We start from the raw sequence: 24,003 nt of genomic DNA, 5'->3' as shown, positions 1-24,003 counted from the left end.
TTTTAAAAATATAATCCTGTACAGTACAGATCTCACTTTGAAGTCATTTATCTGCCTCCCGAGATGGAACGTTTTTCTAAATTAAAGTCTGAGTAAAGTAATTTCTAAGAAATTATGCAAAGGATTCATTTTCCTCTGTTTTCAAGACGGCTTCTTTTCAGAAAAGTAAGCCCTCGGTGACCTCATTTAATAAAAGGCCTATGAAAATGTCATGGTAAAATATACAATAAGTCATGTGTCATTCCAACCTAGCTAATCTTTTCTGAAACCCAGGAAAATGTACCGAGTCAACGAACTTCATGAAAGCTATGATCAGGAGAAAGAAGAATTTGCAGTTTCTCAGCTCCTCCCTGCTTCACATCCCAGCCACTCACGCCTTGATGTTTTGGCCTCATCTGTGCATCTGTGGCAAAGCGCTGATCTGTGTGATTGCCTTGCCCTGCTGAATCGGAGTCTGCTGGGAGAGCATTGTCTCCAAGAAAAGGGGAAGCAGCCAAGTCTTGTGGGAAATGGGCAGCTTCCTGGGTCAAGAAAGTGAGGCTCACAAGTCGGAGAACATAAATAGAGAAGCACCATGGTTGAGTTTTTCCTTAATGTAGAGAAGCACCTCTATGATTTCAAACCACCCAGCATTATGGGATGGTGCGTCCTTGCTATCACATCTACCAGATTTTTCTTAGATGGCCTTATTCATGCTGCTTAAATGCTCTATTTTTAGAAAAGGTCAGCCTCGCTTACACTGGTGGGCTGGATCTGGGTTTTTGTCTCTGCTGGTAGCTTGCAGTGAGGCCCTGAGGAAGACCAAGCCTCGGAAGGCCTCTTTCTTCACTGTACAAGTACCCAAGGATCCCCAGGGCCTATCCAGCTGTGCAGTTTCCTCAGTCTTTTGCATAGAACGTGATTCCCAAGCAGATCCGGTCTCCTTTGAGAACAAGTTCTGAAATCGTAAGCTTCGTGAAAAAGTGCAGCGCTCAGAGCGCTCCCGGTGCCTCCACTCCTGGCCTCTGCTGGACTCAGGCTCTCACAGCCTTCCTGTTCCCACCCACACAGCAAGAGCACCCCCTCGACTGAGGCGTTCTGAAATCCTGGACACGAGGTTAACTCTACAGCTGTGACACACTTGCATCTTTTCCATCACCACCTCCTCTTGGAAAACCAGTTTTGGTGATGGCCTGGTGACCTTAGCTGTGATCCATCTTTGACTTTGACGTTCTACCATTTTTTTTTCACATTCCTCCTTTTGTCTCCCTCGCAGGGTACATCCCCAGTTACCTGGACAAGGACGAGCTCTGTGTGGTGTGTGGTGACAAAGCCACTGGGTATCACTACCGCTGTATCACGTGTGAAGGCTGCAAGGTAACTGTCCTGGGTCTGCTCTGAACATTAAGTTCAACTTCAACTTAAAACACAATTCCCACGTTCATGGCCTGTGGTCATCCAGGCGTCTAGTTATGCTTTTCATTTTTATTATTTTTTATTTATTTGAGATGCAGTAAGCGAGAAAATAGAGACAGAGGGTGCTGCCATCTGCTGGTTCACTTGTCCAAATACATCCTTCCGCCTGGGCTGGACCAGGCCAAAGCCAGGAGCCAGGAACACAATGCAGGTCTCCCATGTGGCTGCCAGGAACCCGGTTACTTATGGTTACTCACTTCATGCAGAATCCAGGGTCTGAATCAGCAGGAAGCTTGAATCAGGAGCCAGAGTCAGGAATGGAACCCAGGCATCTTAACCACTAGGGCTAACTGCCCACGCAACGCTCATCATTTTCACAACTGAACTTTGCCCCCCAAATTCTAAATAACCTAAGAAGTATTGCAAGAGTGTGCTCTCTGGTTTCTTTACATTTTCTAAATGGGAAGAGAATTACTAAAATGAAAAGAAATTATGAACACTCTTACTGTGGGTTTAGAGAAGCATAGATAGTCTTTCATGTGTTGTCATGTCAAGAAACACAGAACCGTCTCTCCTGCTATTTGATCTCCAGCGTGTGAGGAGGCAGGGCTGATCCTCCCTGGCTGTTCTCCCCTGTTAATCCGCGTGGATGTGCTCATTTGAAGGGTTTCATTATGGAGTATCTTTGAGGCAGCTTGGATTCCCTTATGCTCTGAAATGTATCCAAGTCGCCTGCAGTGAGCAGATTCCCTTCCTCCAACAGCTAATGTTGGGCCAGCAGATTCCGCCTCAGGAGACGCTTGGTAACAGCAGCGGCCACAGGTCCATTCACTTCCACAGGAGCCTAAATTTGCCTACTTACAATCTTCATCTCCCAAATTAAGATAAACTTTATGCAAAATATCTTTCAATCCAACAACTTTGCCTGGAAAGTCAAGTCTACCATGAGTGTGAATAAAGTTTAACCCAGTGCTATATCCAGTGTTCCGCCAGTATTTGATAAATGAGGACATGTTTAGATCAGGAAAAGACTTATTGAATGTTTTTATTCAATGGTTAATTGGCCTCTTATATGCAAACTACATTATCACAAGATGGAAATGCTAAAGCAATCATGCTAAAATGTATCAAACAAGTCCATCTTCTCTACTCCTCCACCCACATTATCTGCCTCCTCTTCTCTCTCCTCCCCCTCATCCACACCCCTTCCTCCTGCACTTGCCTCTAATCCCCAGAACTCAACATCTTTCCAGCCCAAGTATCCCCCATTCGCCTCTGGAAGATTTTCCGTGCAGATTCCTTGCTTTCTGTATATCAAATTAGGAGAAGTTTGCCAGAAGTGCTGAGACAATACAGCTATTGGAAAGAGGTTGTTTCTAAGGTCCCAAGGCCTTATATTCGAAAGATTGTGTTTTGGAATGTGATATAACATGTTCTCATTCATCCAGACCCAGTTGATCTGGATTGTGGAGTCCTTTAGCAAAGAGTGCGCTCAAGGCTGCCTTTGTGTCTATGAAAATATGGGATGGAGGTGACACAGGCAAGTCCCAGCCAGTCTATGAATTAGGAGGCTTGCAGACTGTCTCTTGAAAGCACAGTTTCGTTGGCTTGATTTGAAAGTAAGAAAACCATATAATTCTCAATTCATTCTCTCATTCCAAAAGTAATTGAAACTTTTGCTCTAAATTATGACCAATTCATAAGACTTTATTTATCTGATTATGCAGTGTTGAGATTCTTTTAAAGTTCTTTCTAATGGTAAATTTTGGATTCTGGGAGAGACTGTAATGAAGAGTCCATTTAACACTTAAAGCCCCAAAGGTTCTGTAGAGACAGGCTGTGCCCTACAGAGGGCTTCAAGCATTAGCAGTGACTCAGTTGAACAAAGGGAGCTTCAAGCCTGCTGCCCTCATGGCCCTGCCTCATTTAGCTCTTTGTGATGATGAAGAAACCAAACAGCATCTTCTCCCAAGATCACGGGATGTCTGGGTGCAGCTCCAGTTGAGACTTTTTTAAAAGAAGCAGCTGCATAGGAAAAAGCGAGACTTCTCACCGCAGCGCCTGGGTCTCAGATGGGAACCCTGTTCCTGAAATCGCCTCCATAGTAGAACCAGGACTCAGCCTTCTGCAGCTGGCTGTGCGGAGCTCTGAAGAGAACAGCAGAACATTTGGGAAAAAGACGAAGGAGTCTCCCAAGTGAAACCATTAGCAGCAAAAGATGAAACAGGACATGCTTCCTAGTTCTGTTTATTGAACTTGTAACTTGGAAATCTTCCTACCCCATACTTACAATGTGCTGGGGCAGAATCTTCTGGAAATGTTTTCTCCGTTGTGATGCACCAGCTTTTGTGCATCTTTTGTAGGAAGAGCGTTGCCACTGCCCCACAATAGACAATCTCTTCTAACAGCGGCCCAAACACGGAACTGGGAAGTGACATTTGTCCCACTGTAGTGCCTCACCTTGAACCATGAATGACCAGATCCTGAGCTCTCAGAAGGCTGAAAAATGAGTCTGATGTTGATGTCAAGACCCCCACTCATCAACTCATTGATGAAACGTACAGCCTTGTTTATTCCCTGCTACCTTCCTTTTGTCAGTTCACTTCTAAAAGGGTTTTTCTTAGCAGACTATTTTGATTTTTTTAGAGACAGAGAGATAACCCATCCGCAACTTCACTCCCCAAATGCCTACACTTTGAGGATGAACCCAGGATCCAGGAATTCCAGGTCTCCCGGGTGGGTGGCAGGGACCCAGTTACTGGCGACATCACCTACTGCCTCCCAGGGTGTGCATTAGCAGGAAGCTGGAGTCAGGAGCCAGAGCCAATGTATTGCCAGGCCCTGCAGTATAGCATGTAGTCCTCTTACCCACTAAGCTGGACACCCACCCCTAAAGTAGACTGTTTCAAACACCTTCCAATCAAGTTCACTTCCAGGAGTTCATTTTTGTCACCTTTCAAAACTAAAGGACCTTTATTCAAATTGAATAGTCCTTCATCAAACATCAAAAATATTCTTTATTAAAGCTCAAGAGTGGCCAGCATCTCACAAGGGATTTGTCCCTGAAGTGTCCAAGGAGCATCACAGGACTTGGGAAAGGTGACGCAACAAACAGTAGAGTGAGCCACATCAACTCTTTGTGCAAAATAAGCCAAGCATTAATTATTTCATTCATGCCATTAAAAGGTGCACGGAGTAGCCTTTGTGTGCGACGTAGCACACCCCATCCTCTCCTTATGTTGTCTGCTCTTCAACACGTCCTGCGATCCCCCTTCCCACCCACCACCACCACCACCATGGCCGCCGCTGCTGGAGCCCAAGTCAGCCTCAGGGACCCGGGGAGGAGGGGTCGCTCCTGCGTCAGAAAGAGCACGGTTCCCCACCCCTACAGTGCAGTAGCCACTCTCACCGGATGCCTTGGACTTCAGCCTCTCCACCTCTGGGGATTGGTGTCTCCCCAGAAGGAGGTCTGCTGCCCGGCTCCTCTCCCCACTGTCTGTGACGTCCATCCCCTCGCCAGCAGTCTCTCCATTTCTCTGCCTCTCTTTGGGATAAGGTAACAGAAGCAGAGGAGGCAGGTTTGCAGGGGAGCTTGTTTTTCACTCTGTGGCAGTCAGGCTGTGGCAGGATGTGCCGTCCAACACCCAGGGGGTCACTGCTAGCACCCCAGATGGCTGCCCTGGGAGCAAGTGCATGAATCCCGCCCAGTGCATCCCCATCACTCAAAGCAATCGACTCAAGTGTTCGAGGACAAAAAACCCAAATATAACGTGACAGTTTTCCTGTTAGAACTTGAACAATGGAAACGATAAGGGGTTTGCATCCATGCCCCAAAATGAAGCCCCTGAGTCTCAGTTATTCCTGGTATCTGTCCATGTTGTTCTGCTTTGCACAGTATGAAATCCTACCTTGGACCTTTTCATTATAAGGAAGAGCTTTTGTGTCTGAGCAAGGACTATGCCAGTGGGTATATGCACATAGTCAGAGCCAAAGGAAAGGGAAACCAGATGATTAAAAATGTAGGCTGTAGGGGCCGGCACGCTGGCGCACTAGGTTAATCCTCCGCCTGTGGCGCCAGCATCCCATGTGGACGCTGGATTCTGTCCCGGTTGCTCCTCTTCCAGTCCAGCTCTCTGCTGTGGCCTGGGAAGGCAGTGGAGGATGGCCCAAGTGCTTGGGCCCTGCACCCGCGTGGGAGACCAGGAAGAAGCACCTGGCTCCTGGCTTCCAATCCGCGCAGCGCTGGCGGTTGCAGCCATTTAGAGGGTGAACCAACAGAAGGAAGACCTTTCTCTCTGTCTCTCTCACTGTCTGTAACTCTACCTGTCAAATAAATAAATGAAAATCTTTAAAAAATAAATAAAAATAAAAATGTAGGCTGTGAATCCAGGTCTACAGCATTTCAGTCCCACCGTTTGTCTAGCAGAGAGGCCCCCCCTTCAGCTTCCACAGAGGACAGCCTTCAAAACCTGTTTTGCTTCACTGTTCTAGCAAAATAAATAAAACCTAGTGTTTTTGAAGTGGGGATGGGAAGGGATTCTTGACATAATCCCTTCATTTAAATGTTTATATAGTACAATAAAATCTGCTTACCTTATAGCACATAAACAGTTGAACCAGTAGGATTAGGAGTACAGCTCCTGAGTTGCAGGCCAGGTTCCAGCATCCATGTGACTTGGGCCCTGAGATTTAACCTGTCTGATGCTCTGTTTTTCAGTCCCTGCAATTTAGACAGTAAGAGTAGCTCCCCCATAGGGTTGTGGGGAAGATAGAACCATGTGGAATGCACCTTTGCTCCAGCATTTTGCAATGGGACCCCTACAATACATGCTGATTACCATTATGAATTCTCACCACAAAGTCCAGCTGCCAAGACGTGAGGCTCATATCCAGACAGGTTCTAGCGAAGCACACTCTTGAGAGACCTAGACCCAAACTGTGACCGTGCCACTCTCCAGTCCCTTGAGAAAGGAAGAGGTATACTGAAATTGTGGCTGTGTGCCTGCAGATACTGGAGAAAATGAGTGTTATAAAAGGAAAAAAACCATTGTCCTTGAGTCTGGGGGGCAAATATGATAGAAAACCTGAAACTTTCCACTCCCTAAGTATCGTTTGAATGGATACGTGAGCTGACTCTCAAGAGACAGAAAGCAAGAATTAGGGGCGGGCGTTGTAGCACAGCAGATTGAACCACCTGCATCCCGTATCCAAATGCTTGGGGTTGAGTCCAGCCTCTACTTCTGATTCAGCTTCCAGCTAATGTACCTGGGAGGCAGTCGATGATGGCCCACGTGCTTAGCTTCCTGCCACCATGCAGGAGACCTGGATGGAGTTCCTGGCTCCTGCCTCCAGCCTAGGCCAGCTCTGGCTGTTGAAGACATTTGGGGAATGAACCAGTAGATGAAAGATCACTCTTGTATCTCCCTTGCTCTCCCTCTCTCCCTCCTTTTGTTGCTGTGTCTTTCAAACAAATAAAAATTAATAAGCATTTTATTTTTAAAAATAATTAAACTAAGGCTCTACGGGCCATTATTGGGAGACCTGGGTGGAGTTCCTGGCTCTTGCTTTGGCCTAGCCCAGCCCTGGCTGTTGCTGCTATTTGGGGAGTGAACCAACAGATAGAAGAGCTTCCCCACTTCCCACCACTCTGTCCTTTTCTCTGTCTATTACTCTGGCTTTCAAATAAATCAGTCTTCAAAAAATAATACTAATAAAGGTCATTCTTGCCTCTAATTACTAAATGATCAAATTACTAAATATCACTTGTATCCACTTCTTTTATCTCCCAAGATAAAGTAGCAAAGCTCCTCACAGCCTAATGTAGATGACACCCAATGAGATAAAGTCACTTATTTGTATTAGTCAGTGTTCAGAAAAGCTAAAAGCAAGCATTAAACTCTCCTGTTGGCTTCTTTCCCTTGAATAAAGGCCAAACGATGTTGACTCTGGGGGCTATGACCTCTCCTTCTGCCCAGATGTAGATTTCTTTGGATGTCTTTGGGGCCCATTGTGCTGTCTCTGAGTCTGTAGAGCAAGTGCTCCAAAAATGTTAAGATCTAAAACAATTCAGCTCAGCTATGTGGACACTAAATGCCAAAATCACTTCTTTTTAGAAAATATGAAATTGTTGTCTTGGGTCTTTCTTTTTTGTGTAGGGTTTCTTTAGAAGAACCATTCAGAAAAATCTCCATCCATCCTATTCCTGTAAATATGAAGGAAAATGTGTCATAGACAAAGTCACGCGAAATCAGTGCCAGGAATGTCGCTTTAAGAAATGCATATATGTTGGCATGGCAACAGATTGTAAGTAGATCTTCATTTGCTTCATACTCAAGGAGTGTTGATTGGGAAAGGGTTTGCTTCCAGGAAATCAACCAGGCAGAAAGGAAAGAGAGGGGAACGCCTTGCTCTCCTGCACACCCTTTTTCCCCCAACACCCGGGCTGCTGCAGGAGGCTTCCAAACTACCCCTCTCTGGTCAACTCACCAAGTAGCCAGATGGTGGGCAGTGGGCGTGGCTAAAGTGCCCCTATTCACCTGCTGGAAGTCTCAAGGACTAGTCCCCAGAATTTTTCAAAGGCAAGAATTTATTTTCTGGACATTTGGGGCGATGAGCACCGCCAGAAAACAGAGGGTATCAAAATGTGTAAAGGGTCCGAAGTCGAATGCTATGGCCTGAGTCAGCCCACCTTCTGCTCTCTGTCCTATTTTTAGCCATAGAGCCATTCTATGAATTGGTCCCACGTCATTTTCAGAGTGCCACGGCATATGGTGCTGAGATTAGCCCTCGGGGTCTCCTCTGCCCACTCTGTGCGAGGGATTTACCCCAGTCACTTTAATTAATCATAAAAATAAGGAGCGCGTCATTCAGAATCCTCGGCCTGCCTTTGTGGGCATTCATGTTAATGGTTTCTACTTCAGACACTTTTAACCTCTCAGGGAAGGATTGGAACAGGTAGTTACAAAGGAAGAAGAAAAGGACAAAGAAAGAGAAGGGAAAAAAAGGAAAAACAACAACAAAAAAGAAAATGCAAATAGGATTTTTCCAGATGCAAGAGGAAATCATCCTTGCTTACATTTATGTGAGAAATACCAGTCTCAGGGAAGAAAAAAATCTGGAATGTGCTGGTTTTCCCATGAAAGAAGACGAAGTCAGGAATCTTCAGAAAGGCGGAGGGCTGCCAACAATGTGTCTGGTGTCGGGACAGCAGGTGTGATGGACGAGAACCAAGCGCTGAGACTGACGCTTACGATGAGCAGTTACCCGGAAGCATCCATTTCATGGTCCTAGCGAGAGGTTTCAGATAGGAGCATTTATGAGGTTAAAACTCAGTTAATCTAGACGGAGGGCCCCTTCTCTGCTTGGGAGGCACTGAGAGAGCTCAGGCTTATCCGAGAAGCTTCGGTTTGAGTCCCACATATGCCACTTGCTAGCTCTGTGACCTCCAGAATGAAGTCTCAAGTTCCCCTTCTGTGACGTTAGTTAGCTGCGGGATTAAATTAGGTAATACCTGTCAAATGCAACAACCCCTGGCGAGCAAGGCTCTAGGGACTGTTCCCGTCCTTCCTGTCCCTTTAGTAAGGGACCCAAGTATGACGTCATGGGGCTTTTGCACCATTTCCACTTCTGTAAATGCTCGTGTCACTTTGACCATCCAGCCACAGCTACGTGATCATGGGTTCTGTAGCGGTTCTAGTTGTGGACTAGCTGGGTACCTTGGTTCTCTTCCTCCTGCTATATCTGCTTTTTTTCTTTTCCTACCAGGTCGTCAAGAAATGGCCCTAGGACAATGATGTAGAACTGGAGTCAGGAGTCCTGGGTCTTGCCTTGGCTCTGCCAGGAACTTGCTGTGTGACGTTAGGCAAGTCACGACCTCTCTGGATCACTTTCCTCCTCCACGAATGGAGGAAGTTGCACCAGATTGTATCGAAGGTCCCGTCCAGTTCCTAGATACCGTGATTCTTCAGTGGAGAACTGAGCCTTGCCATTTCACTGGGAGGCACTAGGAGTCCAGGGCAACTGTTCAGCTTCACAAATTCTCCACAGAAGCACAAATGTCTGGCGACTGCCCCTAAGTCCCTTTTGCACAAATCGTAAAGGTTGTGACTTCGTTTCCTGAGCACTAATAGTGCCTTCTTGCACTGAACACCCTGTGAAATGGGTATTAACACCCCATTTCATGCAGGAAGAAATGAAAGCCCAGAGAGCCTGAGTAACTTGCCAGAGGTCACACAGCCAGAATGTGGTAGTGTCAGGATTCAAACCCAAGTCTCTCTAGATTCCAAAGCCTGGGCTCTTTTGCCACCCTAGAGGGCTGACCAGGTAGAAAGTGATAGAAGAGCGGCCCAGTCACATTCTGATTTGCACTTAAGGGAGCCATGAAGAGTTGGCTCCGCTCTGGGGAGGGGTCATGAGCTTCCCACTTCCCACTCTAGAACTTTCCTGAAGTGCCCCCTACTGAAAGCCATGTTGGAGGAGGGGTGGGGACACTAACCCTGAGAGTGAACCCAGAGGATGGGCTAGACAGGTGTATCTGGCATCCTGTGGGGACACAGGTTTTACCCCCTCTGCTCCCCTCCTTTTTAGGACCACCCTCCATGGAGCTGGGATGCCCAGTGTCCAAGGCCCTTGGGGCTTTGTTCTGAAAACTGGCTGAGCAGTGGGAGGTTTACAGAGTCTCATGTGGGATAGTGGCTAGCCAATGGCAGTTTGCTACCAAGGGAAGAAAATGCCCCCTAGGATCCTCCCCGCAGGCCCCTCGGAGCCGTCTGAGGGTGGGTGGCCCCTCCCCTGGGGCTCTCAGGACACACAGTCAGCCCTGGGTCTCATCTTGTCTCCCCGCCCAGTGGTACTGGATGACAGTAAGAGGCTGGCCAAGAGGAAGCTGATAGAGGAGAACCGGGAGAAGAGGCGGCGGGAGGAGCTGCAGAAGTCCATCGGGCACAAGCCGGAGCCCACCGATGAGGAATGGGACCTCATCAAAACTGTCACCGAAGCCCACGTGGCCACCAATGCCCAAGGCAGCCACTGGAAGCAGAAACGGAAATTCCTGGTAAGCCCTATGCCAGCTGTGGGCGCTGTCTTCCCTCCCAGTGGCACTGGATGACAGTAAGAGGCTGTCCCCAGGCGGATTCCACAATATCCCGCTTAAAACAACCTCTAGAATACAGTATCCCAAACATGCTCAAATGTATTTTTCTATCAGTATAAGTCAAAGCATTTAACTTAAATGAGCTTAAGTCTAAAAAGACAATGGGAAATGGACGGAGAATGGGCAGAGGATGGTGTACAGAGAAAACAGGCCCTTTTTTAAAAAAAAAAAGATTTATTTATTTCCTTGAAAGTCAGAGTTACACAGAGAGGGAGAGGCAGAGAGAGAGAGAGAGGTCTTCCATCTGCTGGTTCACTCCCCAGTTGGCCACAATGGCTGGGGCTGTGCCAATCCAAAGCCAGGAGCCAGGTGTTTCTTCCTGGTCTCCCATGTGGGTGCAGGGACCCAAGGACTTGGGCCATTTTATACTGCTTTCCCAGCCCATAGCAGAGAGCTGGATCAGAAGTGGAGCAGCCAGGTCTTGAATCAGCACCCATATGGCATGCTGGCACTGTAGGCGTCAGCTTTACCCACTATGCCACAGCACCGGCCCCAACAGGCCCTTTCTGACCCTTGGAATATCAACATTTAATGAAAGCTATCAGCTTTCCCATTCCTCATTGGGGCTTCCTAGCATCTTGAGTGAGGCTGGAATTGTTATCCCCATTCCACTGGTACCCAAACCAAGCCAAAGGCCTTAAGTGCCTCACCCAAGATCACAATGATAAAAAATGGCTTAGCCAAAGGCCAGCTCAGGTCTTCTTGCTGCAAGTCCAGGCTGGGCACCCTCCTCGTTAGAAGGACTGCTCACCCACTGGGGTCTGACATCTGAAACGCTGACCTACTCTTGGTTGATGATGTGAAGCCCTTTCTGAGTCCCCCACTGACCATGGGCATCAAGTGGTCCAGATCTGTCTGTATCCCCAGAGTAGCACCCCTTCTGAACAAGAAGGTACAGCGACACAGGCGTCCTCATACCCCAACATCCACGTGATAGAGCGGTCTTTTTGTGGTGTTGTTAAGATAGTATAATAACAACTTTAAAGAAGAGTTTTGAAAAGGATGAGCTTCCTTGTATTCAACCTGCTCTGAAACAGTTACCTTCATTGTCCTAAAAAAAAAAAAAAAAAAACTAAAAACGCCAGCACTTTATTGATGGCTCCAACCCAGAGCAAAGTTAGCAAACTCAGATGGCCCCACATGCCAGGTACCCTTCCAAGAGCTTTGTACACATTGACTCCCTCTACAACTCTGTAGGCAGATGGGGATCAATAGCTCCATTTTATAGAAGAGAGAACTGAGGCAGAGAAGTTAGGGAGACCTGGCTGAGCTCCCACAGCTAGGACGTGGTGGTGCTGAGTGCTGCCAGCTTCGGGGTATGTGCACCTGCCCACCACCCTGGCCAGCTGCAAGGTGAACGGAAGTTGGGAGAGACCTCATTTCTCTGAGCAGGGGGGTCAGGAGAGGCCTCTGAGCAGAGAAACCAACACTGTGAGGCAAATGTAATCGAATCTCCTCATGATAGCAGCACACCTAGGCACTAGAATGAGCCTGAAGGTCTGCCTTTTAACTTAAAGGCTCCTACTCATTTGCATTGTTCTGATCACCTAGAGGAACAACCCAGAGAGGTCTGGTGCAGAGTGGCCAACCGTTCCTTTCTCTGTGAGGTCCAGGAGACTATCCACGCACAGAGATGTGCTTCAGGCGGCTGACACTTCCAGAACAATCGCTTCACCCGCCAATCTGCCCTCCCCCTGTAGAGCTGACCTATGTCTTCTGACATTCTTGGTCTGGTCAGCCTGTAAACACCATCCCTCTTGGTCCAGGTAGAAATGACTCTTTCTCCAAGTCCTGTTTAGAAGGGTGGGGAGCAGATCAGAGCACTCCACTACTCTCTCTGTGTCTCCAGTGAGCTTTATTCCCACCAGCCAACCCCCTCTGTGCCTGGGATCACCCCTGCCTCTCCCAAGGGTAAGGACCATATTCCACCGAACACTGGCACTTCATGATCTCTCCTGTGTGTGGCTGAGACAGGCCATGGCTTCTCTGAGACAGCAGCTGTCACATTCTCTCCCCCACTGGATGCATTCTCTCCATGGAGGGGTGGAATCGATTTCTCCTTCCCTGTGGGTCTGGGCTGGCTGGGATTTGGGCAGAAGGGATGCCTGAGTGCCTTCCAAGCCTGTGTCTTTAGAAACCTGGCAGCTCCCACTTGGTTCTTTTAGAGAGGAAATTCACCTGATCTGTCTGCTATGTAAAAAGTCAGACTCCTCCGAGACCACCATGCTGTGAGGAAGCCCAACCAGGCCAGTGGAGACCACAAGGAGACTCCCAGCCAGCCCCAGCCCCAGAAATGTGCGTACAGAAGCCTTCCTACAACACCAGCCCTCTAGGCCCTGGGGCAGCCCCTGTGGGAGAGACCCCAAGAAGGAACTCCCCAGCTGTGTGTCAGTCCCCAGGACTGTGAGAGATCAAAGTTGTTGCTTTAAGCCACAGTTTAAGGGCAGTTTATTACAAAGCAATAGGGAAGCAGGAGAGAACTCAGTCCTCGTTAAACTGAACATGCAGTTCCACAGGCCCATCCTTGGGGAAAGTACAGTTAAGCCCTGTGTGTCTGCCAGTTTCCATATTTACCCATGAGACTCCCACTGAGTATTTATGCTCGGAGTGAAAATGTCACTCTTCTGAGTAGTGAATTACTCCCGCAAGAACATTAAGAACCCTTGCTTGAAGACAGACTTATGAAATGATATTCATGTTCTGGAAGGCAGCCATGGCTGAACAGCCTGTTACGTCCTAGGATTTGCATCTCCTGTGTGTGGCTGATACCCTTTCGTTGTGTTTGCAACAGTGTTGTGTATATTATTTCATTTATTTTTTATGTGTCGATGTTCCACTTTGTTCTGAAAATAATTTGAGGAGGTGTATTATGTTAATAAAAGTATGGTATTAAAATTAAAGTAATATAGAATTTAAAATTAGAGGTGAGCATTTAGCCTAGCAGTTAAGATGCAGGTGTCCCGTGTTGAGTACGTGGGTCTGATACTGGGCTCTTGCTCCTGATTTCAACTTCCTGCTATTGCAGACCCTGGTAAGCAACGGTGATGGCTCAAGTAATGGGGTTCCTGCCACCCAAGTGGGAGATGTGGATTAAGTTCCTGGTGACTAGCATCAGCCTGGCAAGTTCTTGCCATGGTGGGTATCTGGGCAGTGAACCAGTAGGTGGTAACTCGTTCGCTCTCCCTCTCTCTCCCTCTCAAATTTAAAAACAAAAACATCTTTGCAATGGCATCTTGTCATGAAAACATTTATCAGGAATGGGTAGGTGGCTTACTCCCCGGAAGGAAGTACTTCGTTTTTCACCCCAACACCAGGATTCAACTTAGAAACAGAGACTGGTGGGCTGACTTGAGTTTCAAATCTGTGTTTGGGTTTTGAGAAAATTAGAGTCTGTGGCAAATGAGGAACTTGTGCAAAAGCTGTATAGATTTTCATGTAAATCTAAAGCCACTCTTTAAGACTTCTTCCAAAAGCATTGAAATCGTATAATTTTCTCTAATCCACTCAAATCTCTGTGGCTTCAAAAATGCCCAGTTTCACCAGCAACAAAGACATGGTGATGAAGGGAACAAGTAGCACCTGATGCCAAATTTCCTCCACCCAGGGTAACTTGCTTCCATACCGCCAGGGGCAGCATGGGATTGCTTTAACATAAACCCCATACTTGCAATGGTTTTGTCTGTTGGCACTGTAGCATTATTTTTCTCCCTTGGTTCCATGCAAAGGTATGGCTTTGGATGGACTTTCCACCTGAGGCTAAAATGCAACCTTGCTTTTCCCCAGCAGAGCCACTCTCTGATTTCACACACTCACAGTTGGGTAGTCTCAAAGAAGGGGCATAGCAGAAGGTCCAGGCAGGGCAGGTGAGTTGGCAATGTGTGGTCCATGTGGACAGGCCATAGGACAAAGGCCATCATCAAGTCAGCAATGCATCTGACACCCCCAAACTATTACAGTGGCATCCGGAGAAGACAGAGTAGTGGAGTAGTTATGTGATGGAGATTGGAACTAGACAGCCTGCGTTCAAGACTTGCCTCCATTCCTTTTTAATCATGTGACGTGGGGCAAGTTAATTCACCCCTCTAAGATTCAGTTCTTTGTGGTTCCCAGGTGGCATAAAAGCAACAGATACCAGAAATCTAACATTTTTGGCATATCATTAACAACAATGAAATACATGCATCATTCCTACCATCACCACCTTCACCATCTCATCCCTTCTCCTCCCTGGAAAACAGTGAGCCTGTAGTCTTGTCCCAAGTCTCTGGGCTCTTAAATCGCCATCAGCCTGGAGCCTCCTGCCCAGCTTTGCACAGGTGCAAGGAGACACTTTGTGAACAAGCAGAAGGGAAGTGTCCTGTCTGACCCCACCCATGCTGCGTGTGCCCAAGCGCTGCATTGGAAGTCCCTGGCTCTGAGCCAGCCTCTGGAGAGGAGTCAACTGGCAGCATTTCCTACTCTCGCTGAATAATACTGATGAAGCAGTCAAAGCAGAAAGCCGCTTAGCTAAGACTTGTGAAACTCCAGGCACCTCCAGCGCTGAGCAAGGGCTGACACCCACACCTGCACACACCAGAATGTCTCTGTCGGTACCCTCCATTACCCCTATGCCAAAGGATTTACTTATGCCACATCCAGGCCATCTCCAGCCTTCAAAATAGGTTTTGAATCCTTCTTCTTCTATCACAACTGCACACCTGCGCCCAGCCCACTTCAGCCTACTGTTGCCTGCCAGTCCCACCCTCTGGCTCCCCACATCCCTCCTTCAGGCAATAACCATGAACTTCGCCGTGCCCCTTTCCTGTGTGCAACCCCTAAGTCGGTGCCACATTGCATTTAGAAGCATTCCATTTCTCCATGGTCCACAAAGCCCAGCACGAAGGGACCCTGCTCTCCTCCCTCCCTCTTCTCACGCTGTTGTGTGGCTGTAACCACATGGGCCTCCTTTCTGTCCCGGAGGAATTGCACTGTCTTTTCCTGCTCCCTTGAATGTTCTTCCTCTGCTCTATGCTACCCACCCCATCTCCTGACCCCCATGTCCTATCATGTCACCTCCAGTCCTATCGCAAAAAGAAACTCTTCCATACATGTATTTCTTTTATGGGCTGTGTGTCCTTCCTCGCTACAATGCAAGTTCCTTGAGGATGCTTTGGTCACGGCCATAACTTCAGTTTCTAGAACTAGGTCTAGCCCACAGTAATTGCTCAGTGAATATTGGTTGAGTAAATGTATCAACACACATTTATTCGTTCACTCAACCAACTAACATTCTATTCTCCACCATGTAGCTTTGTATGCGGGAAACAAAGGCACACAAGGCCTGTTCCATACCCTTTCACTTCTTGGATGTCTATCTGCCTAACTACAATGATGTTATAGTCAGACATGCCTGAAGGCCACATGAGCAATACACATGATTGACCATGTGTGTTCAAGTGAAGTAGACCTCATATCAAACTGAGGTCATCTACAAAGACCTCTAGGAGAAGATAGACATTGAGTTAGATCTTGAAGAAAGGGTGGGATTTGGAATGGGCAGAGATGAGGGACAGAAAGTGGAAAGTCCAGAGAGAAGGCCACACTGAAATGGAAAAGTGCAAGGCAAGTTGTGGGGGAGACGTGGAGAGGCGGCTAGACTGGCTCAGCAGGTCCATGAGGCAAAAATGCAGGAAGTCAGAATGAGCGCTGGACCTTCACCCGTGATTAAGCTAAGGCTGTTGGATCCACAGCCTTTCCCCAACAAGTCTACACTGGTGAATCTGCATGCCAGAGACTTTTCTTCAGTATCTGAGCTTAGTCTCGATGCATAAATACACATGTGTGGATATGAGCAAATGTATTTCATGTAGTGGCTTACAAGGCTATGAGCAATGATAAGACATCAAATAGATTCAACTGATGTCAAATTATGTGTTGTCCTTATAGGTGAAGAATCTTCAGGGAAGACATGGGCATAGTTGCACTACTCAACCTTGATTTCTCATACCTGATGTTAACTCACGTCAATGCACAGTTTTTATATTCTAGTTAGATAGATAGATAGATACTCATTATTTCCCTAGTGTCCAAGATCCATTATGGAGATAAACCTTAACACATACTATAAGGCTTTTATTTTGTATATAATTTGCTTTTACTTTGCATATAGCTTTTTTTTTTTCGAGCAATTGTATTTGTCATTAAATACCCAAAGGCTTAAAAATAAGTTTGTTCCACCCTGATATATCAAGGGTACCTCAAAAAGTACCCTTGGAAAAAGGAATTAAAAGATAAGTTCATTTTGCTGCAAAAAGTTTTGAAATTTGTGCATGCAAGGGGTCTTCAAAGAGTTGATGAAAATACCTACTATGAAAAAAAACTACGCATAGATTTCAAAATGTTTGTGCCAATTACACAATTCCATTTCTCACAGTCTTTTTGAAACATTTGTGTACATATATTTTTCAAAGAAAAAGCTCATGCAGTTACATTCTGGTGGGATAATTTTAATTAGAATTGCTGTGTGCCCTTGTATGATTTCCCTCCTTTTTTCAAGTCTTTCAAGGAGTGGCAGGTGAGATTCAGACACTCTGTGCACACATAGATGGAGCAGAAATTATGAACATCAGCATTAGCCCATCACCATGTCAAAGGACTCTGGATGCCTTTTAAATATAATTAGATTAAAGCTATCAACATTTAATGAGGTGGTTGGAATCAATGAGGCTGAATTTTTTTATTTCATTTTGATTTCTTGAAAAAAAAAACCTTATACACACACACACACAGCGTCTCCAACTTATAGTGATTTTTCATCTTTATGATGATGTGAAAATGTACCCCCATAACCATTCTGTTTTTTAAACTTTCAGTATAATATCCAATAAGTTACATGGGCTGTTCAGTGCTGTATTATAAACCGATACATTGTTAGATGATTTTGCCCAACTGTAGGCTACTGTCAGTGTTCTGAGTGCATCTAAGGTCAGTGGGGCTGGGCTGTGATGTGCACTGGATGTGTTGCCTGAGTTTCACATACAGTATTTTCAACTTACGTTAACTCATTGTAAGTTGAGGAGCGTATATATAGATAGATAGATAGATAGATAGATAGATAGACTGGTTGATATGTTATATATTTATGTAATCTTTAGGTAAAACTCCCTACCTCTATGAGTGTGTACCCACATTCCTGTTATTGATGGACCCTGCTAACAGACTTACAAAGTGGACGAGGCAGATGAGATGAGCCCCGTCTTTAGGGGAGAAGCAGTCACGAAGACCAGCCAGGAGGAGCTGTGGGATGCGGGGAGCAGCGGTGCTCCCAGGAGGCCCTGATGGACCTGGTGGACATTTGCCCTCAGCTCAGTCCCCATGAGAAGGAGGGCAGCAGGAGGAAGCTGTACATGGGACTGTTCCCTCTCCTCCACCTGCATCCAGAAAGCCAGCAGAGCCTTCCTTGGGCTTGGCATGCCAACAGTTTCCCCAAAACATTGTCATTTTTTATGAAAACCTGACAGAAACCAAGATTCAGCCACTCATTGCCACCAAAACAAACAATAACCTGAAATAAAAGCAGAAGAACCTGCTAGATAATCCAAAAAAGGCCAGTGCTGTCAGGGGGCTTTGGTTCCCACCAGTGCCATGACTTCACAGCGTGGGCCAGGTCAGCAGCATCAGCGTCTGTAGGAACGTGTTAGAAATGCAGCTTTCTACTACAAAGAAACACCATGAAACTAACTTTATGCCAAGAAAAGGTTGATTTGGCTCCAGTGGACATGGGCAAGCCTTTCGTTTGCACAGGTGCCTGGGTGTCTGGCTAAAATGCTGATTCTGCACCAGGAGACCTGGTGGAGGGCCTGTGAGTATCCCCAGGTGATACTCATGCCATTGCACCAAATGTTGAGCAGCAAGACCCTGGGGCATTTCTGAGCAAGTGAATGGCAGAGATATGCCCTGGGGACATTGGGCACTAGCCCATCTGCCACCCTAGATTGAGCTGCCACGTTTGCACACCTCAGGGTCCTGGATGTCTTTTTCCTCAGCCCTCAGTTGAGACCACCCCAAACTGAGTCCGTAAGGCAAAGAGGAACTCTGAGCCCCAGAATCTGGGTCCGAAGCAAGAATGAATTCATTGCTCACTGTTTGCTAGGTCTCACCCATTGCACGCTCCCATCACTACCCACAGCACCTCCTACGCACACCAGAGTGCACAGTGCTCTGCCATCGCCAACCCAGAGGCCCTGGAACTTATGTCATCTGACCTAAGTGTACAGCCTGGGTGTCTTCAGAGGCAGACCTCAAATCCCTGTCCTTCTCTCTCTGTGTCTCTCTCTCTCCCTCTCCCCTTCCTTCCCCCCCACCAACAATTTTGTGAACATTATCATTGGGAGCCTATTAAAGCCATGACCAAGATAGGTATCTTTACTTAAAGAAATAAACAACATGAGGGCGGCGCCGTGGCTCACTTGACTAATCCTCCACCTGTGGTGCCGGCACCCCGGGGTTCTAGTCCCAGTTGGGGTGCCGGATTCTGTCCCGGTTGCTCCTCTTCCAGTCCAGCTCTCTGCTGTGGCCTGGGAGGGCAGTGGAGGATGGCCCAAGTCCTTTGGCCCTGCACTCACATGGGAGACCAGGAGGAAGTACCCAGCTCCTGGCTTTGGATCAGCGCAGCGCCAGCCGTAGCGGCCATTAGGGGAGTGAACCAATGGAAGGAAGACCTTTCTCTCTGTCTCTCTCACTGTCTATAACTCCCTCTCTCTGTCTCTCTCTCTCTCACTGTCTAACTCTGCCTGGCAAAAAAAAAAAATTTTTAATTTTTAAAAATAGCATGAAAAGTGTGCAGTTCGCTAACAAACACTGAAAATTGGGCGTCCATTCAGAAGAGATTTTCTGCCGTATGAGATCCATAATGCATCAAGCACCCTTCAACTTCTTCAATCAAAGCCTCCTTGTTTCTCCTCCTCAGCCGGAAGATATTGGACAAGCACCAATCGTAAACGCCCCGGAAGGTGGAAAGGTCGACTTGGAAGCCTTCAGCCATTTTACAAAAATCATCACACCAGCAATCACCAGAGTGGTGGATTTTGCCAAAAAGTTGCCTATGTTTTGCGAGGTAAGGACACAGTGTTTCTTCCTGCTTTATTTCCCACTGGGGCTCCGCTCATTCCCAGGAATGCTGGGTATCATTTATGATGTATTATTCATTAGCAGAGACTTAGTCACGGGAACACAGCGTCAGTAACAAATGGAAATGCGTTCTCTTTCATTCACCCTCCCCTGCCTTCTCTGTTCTTGTATCATTCCTTACCTTATCGTGTGAGGCCCATCGGGAAGTCATCAATGCAGCAGCTCCCATTTGTGCAGCTCCAGGGGCACCCTAGTCACTGTTCAAGTTTGCCCACATTGAATCCAGTCCTTACAGATCTGTGGCACAGCGCTTATTAACCCCCTCCCACAGGTAAGGGAAATTAAGATCAGAGAACGTAATGTATCCAGGGCGGTGCCATGCTTTGAACCTGGGTCTGTATTCTTTCAAGATGGCTGTGTGGTGGCTTCTTAAACCTCAAGAATAAGTGGAATGGCCCTCCCAGAGCAAGGCTCCCAATATCGCCTTACATCTTCCCTCTTCCCTAGAACTCAGTCTTCCTTGTCCCAGCTGCAGGGCACCACAAAGAGCTCACCCTGTAGGCCCCCAGACTTCCCCGTGGGACACTTCACCCCTACCTTTAGCATCCCTGCTATCACTGGCTCAGAGTATGGGCTCTGCAGGCAGCTGCGTGAGCAGGAATCCTAAACAAGTCATCGCATCTTCAAACCTCAGTTATCTCCTTTTAAAGGGGAATCACAATACTGCCTGCCCCTCGCCGCTGCTGGAACCACATAGTGGGATAATACAGGTCAAGTGGTTGGGCAGTGCCATAAATTTTAGCTGCTGGTACTGCTGTTATATTGTCTGTTGTGTTTCCCCCCTGTCTCTAGCTTTGCTTTGGTGAATCAAATGGGGTTGATTATGCTTTCTGGAGAATGTTTCCATTTGAAAACTGCATCAGGTGTCAATCCATTGTTGTTCACACTCCAAGGAGCCCCAGAAGAACAGGGCCACACCCTGCTGTGGGCCTCTTAGATAAGCCACCTGATAGGTGATCCTGGTCTCACTTAGAAAGGAGTTGGGTTTCCTCACCTGGGATGCCTCCATGCTGCCTTGGCTTCCGGCTCCTTGTGCCTTTGGGTTTGCACTCACAGGAGCCCAGCTAAGAGACCTCAGACATTGGTGGGGATGCTCCTCCTTGCCATAGCCAGCCACAGTCAGGACAGGAAAACAGGCTTCCAGACATGGTGTCCGATCCCTGGACCGAGCAAGAGAGACAGCACTGTCTCCCTCTTATGCCACTGTGGCGCCCAAGTGCCTCAGTCTGTTCAGGCTTCTGTAGCAAAAATGCCATGGGTTGGGTGGCTGCTAAGCCACAGAAACGTCCTTCTCACAGTTGTGGAAGCTAACGGCCAAGATCGGCGAGGGCCTGCTTCCTGGGTCATAGATAGCTGTCTTCTCACTGTGTCTTCATGTGGTGGTCGGGACAAAGGAGCCCTCCAGGTCTATTCTATGAGGGCCTTGCTCTCAAGACCTGCTCACCTCCCAAGACCCCTTGGGGCTGGGCTGCAAGACTGCATGTGCCCGGATGTGCAGCACCCACAGCCCCACCAGGAAAACCACTCACACCCGGTCTCTGCGGGACTCACCCTGTCCCGGGGAAGGAATTTCCACTTATATCTCCATCTGGCATGGAACCTCCCTGCCTTTGACACCTGTTTTTTAAAAATAACATTTACTAACATTTTGAAGGATATCACAGAGTCCCTATTTGTTCAGGATATACACAGCATAATACAGGCAGTGATGCAGGGTAACATGCCCATAATACTGCTAACATCTTGGAGCCTGTTTCTTTCTTCAAATATTTGTGTGTACATGGACACACTGACGCTCACACAGATAGGTGAAATAGATATAAATACATTTTATACCATAATGTGCTCCTATCTATGGAACTGCTTTTTTCAGCTTTTTATTAAAGAGCCAGGTAGACATACCACAAGGGTGCCACTCACGAATTTACCCAGCAGTGAGATCAAGATACAAAATGGACACTTTAAAATTAATTAATTATCTGGAAGGCAGAGAGAGAGAAACAGATCTTTCACCACTGGTCCACTCCGCAGATGCCCGTAACAGCCAGGGCTGAGCCAGGCCAAAGACAGGAGCCTGAAACTTAATTTGGGTCTCCCACATGTGTGGCAGGCACCCAAGTACTTGAGCCATCACCTGCTGCCTCCCGGACAGAAAGCTGGAGTGGAGGCAGAGCTAGAACTTGAATCCAGAGACTCCGACATGGGGTGCAGACATCTCAAGCAGTGACTGAACTGCTGTACCAAACACCACCCCTGTGCTTAATTTTTTACCTCAGTGGTAGGACATATCACTCAAAATTCTCAATGACCACGCAGTGTTCCAAAGAATATACCTACTGTAATTAAGGTTATCTATTTTTCCTGGAGCTCTATCTCATTTCCAGTCTTTCCCTAATAATATGCCGCAGGATGGCAGCATTGTGGTGGAGTGGGTTAAGCCACAATTTGGAATCTCAACATCCCATACAGATGGCTGGTTCGAGTCCCAGCTGCTCTGCTTCTAATCCAGCGTCCTGCTGATGCACTTGAGAAAGCAGCAGGTGATGGCCCAAGTGCTTGAGCCCTGCCACCCACGTGGGAGAACTAGATAGAGTTCCTGGTTCCTGGTTCCTGGCTCCTGGCTTCGGCATGTCCCAGACCTGCTAGCCACATGGCCCAGACCTGTTGCAGCCATTTTGGAAGTGAGAGAATGGAAGATTTTTCTCTCTGTCTCTCCCTGTCACTCTTTCAAATAAATAAATCTTTAAAATATATATATGCTGCAGTGTTTTAGTAACATTCCCCACTTACATGACTACTGCTTAAGGACAAATTCTAGACACGGGGTTTTTCCCCTTTTATGTTTGCATATATTTTAAGATGTACACATGAAAAAAGCAATTCAAACAGAACGAAAATACTACATTTAGCAACATGAAAAGTTTGTTTTTCCCCAACGTGGTCCTCAGCCTCAGCCGTTCTCCATCAAGATGACCAGTGCTTCTGGTTTCTTGTGGATCCCCCATTCACAGGTAGACGTGGAAGGTAAGGACCAAGGCACAGATCCCTCTTAAGGCTCTCAAATGCCCCTTGAGGCCGAGAGAGTGCACGCTCACGTATGGGCCGTCTCTGGGTGACATTCTTGTCTTTCATTCAGCGGGGTGATTTGGTCCCTGGGCATTTTCTGGTCCTCCTCCTCCCTGGCTGTGGCCTTTGGTGACTGGAGAGGTGCTCCATTGAGTTTGCCCCCTCTGCAGCCTGAGCTGGCCACCAGTCACATGGCTCTGTGAGTGACCACAGTAAGGATTTTTTTTCTGTAACACATAAGACTTATATAAACCAACCACTGAAGAGAGATTTCCAGTAAAGGGAGAGTAAGAGGAAGCCATCTCCACGCCTAGGAGCAAACGCCCTGAGTCTGTCTAACACCCAGGGCAACGTTGAGGGGTCACAGTAGAACTTTGCAAGCATGAGTTGTGGCAAATTGGTCAAATCTTCATGTTTCCCCCAGAAATTTAAGCCTGCCTCACTGTCATGATTCCACCTCTCTTTCAGTCCTGCTATTCTGTAGTCTCCAAGTTGATTAAAGAGAGAGAGAGATCGAGCAAGAGAGGCAGTGACCCCTACAGCAGCATACATCTCCAGTGTCTGTGACCTCCTGGGGACTACTAAGGTCTCTCTCAAACCCAACAGTGGCTAGTGAACGGTGTAGGCCCCTGAGCTACCTATGGAGCAGGCTAGAGATCCCAAGAGTCTCTTTCCAGAGGCAGTCTGATGCATTTGTTGCTCAAATTACATTCCTGGTCATTGTTCCACTAAGACCCGTGCCAACCCACCCAATGAGGTAAGTGTGACACCCGAGGCTTCCCAAGACCCAAAGTCATTGCTGGCAGTGCAGCCAAAACAGCCCACAACAGCCGCTCCTGGGGTGTACTGTTACCTTTGCCAGTCAGCTTGAGTGATGTTCTCCTAAGGGGCTGGGATTATCTGTAGGAGGATCCCATGTCCGCCCGTCAGGCCTTTGCAGGCATGTTCTCCCGGTAACAGTGTTTGGGCAGGTGCCTAAGAGGGGACTTGCCCACATGTTGAAACAGATCTCATCAGGAACCTAATACTCCTCTTACAGGAAATGGCTTCTGGCCAGTTTTTAAAGCATGGGTGATCTTTTCCAAATACTTACTCAGCTTTTCTTTAAATTTGAATTAATCATCAGCAGTTTTAAGAAGAAAACTTTTGTTTTATCTCTAACCAGACTTGATTTCAAAAGTGGGGCCTGCCCAGGTTTCCATAATTTGTGACAGGTTTTTTTA

General features: G+C 47.3%; 1 protein-coding gene across 6 annotated transcripts in view; it reads left to right on the top strand.

Annotated features, from left to right (window-relative positions):
* The window catches only part of THRB (thyroid hormone receptor beta), a 412,267-nt gene that overhangs the window by 377,807 nt on the left and 10,457 nt on the right, over positions 1 to 24,003 (top strand). For all 6 annotated transcript variants that reach the window (XM_062215323.1, XM_062215332.1, XM_062215306.1 and 3 more), the window contains exons 5-8: positions 1,256 to 1,356; positions 7,551 to 7,698; positions 10,242 to 10,447; positions 19,494 to 19,640. In XM_062215323.1, coding sequence (XP_062071307.1) covers positions 1,256 to 1,356; positions 7,551 to 7,698; positions 10,242 to 10,447; positions 19,494 to 19,640 — 602 coding nt within the window. The remainder of the gene's footprint in view (positions 1 to 1,255; positions 1,357 to 7,550; positions 7,699 to 10,241; positions 10,448 to 19,493; positions 19,641 to 24,003) is intronic.

Source organism: Lepus europaeus, chromosome 2 (assembly GCF_033115175.1).
Source record: "Lepus europaeus isolate LE1 chromosome 2, mLepTim1.pri, whole genome shotgun sequence".
Lineage (NCBI taxonomy): Eukaryota > Metazoa > Chordata > Mammalia > Lagomorpha > Leporidae > Lepus > Lepus europaeus.
The sequence above is the reverse complement of the archived record's forward strand: the minus strand, read 5'-3'. Positions and strand labels throughout refer to the sequence as shown.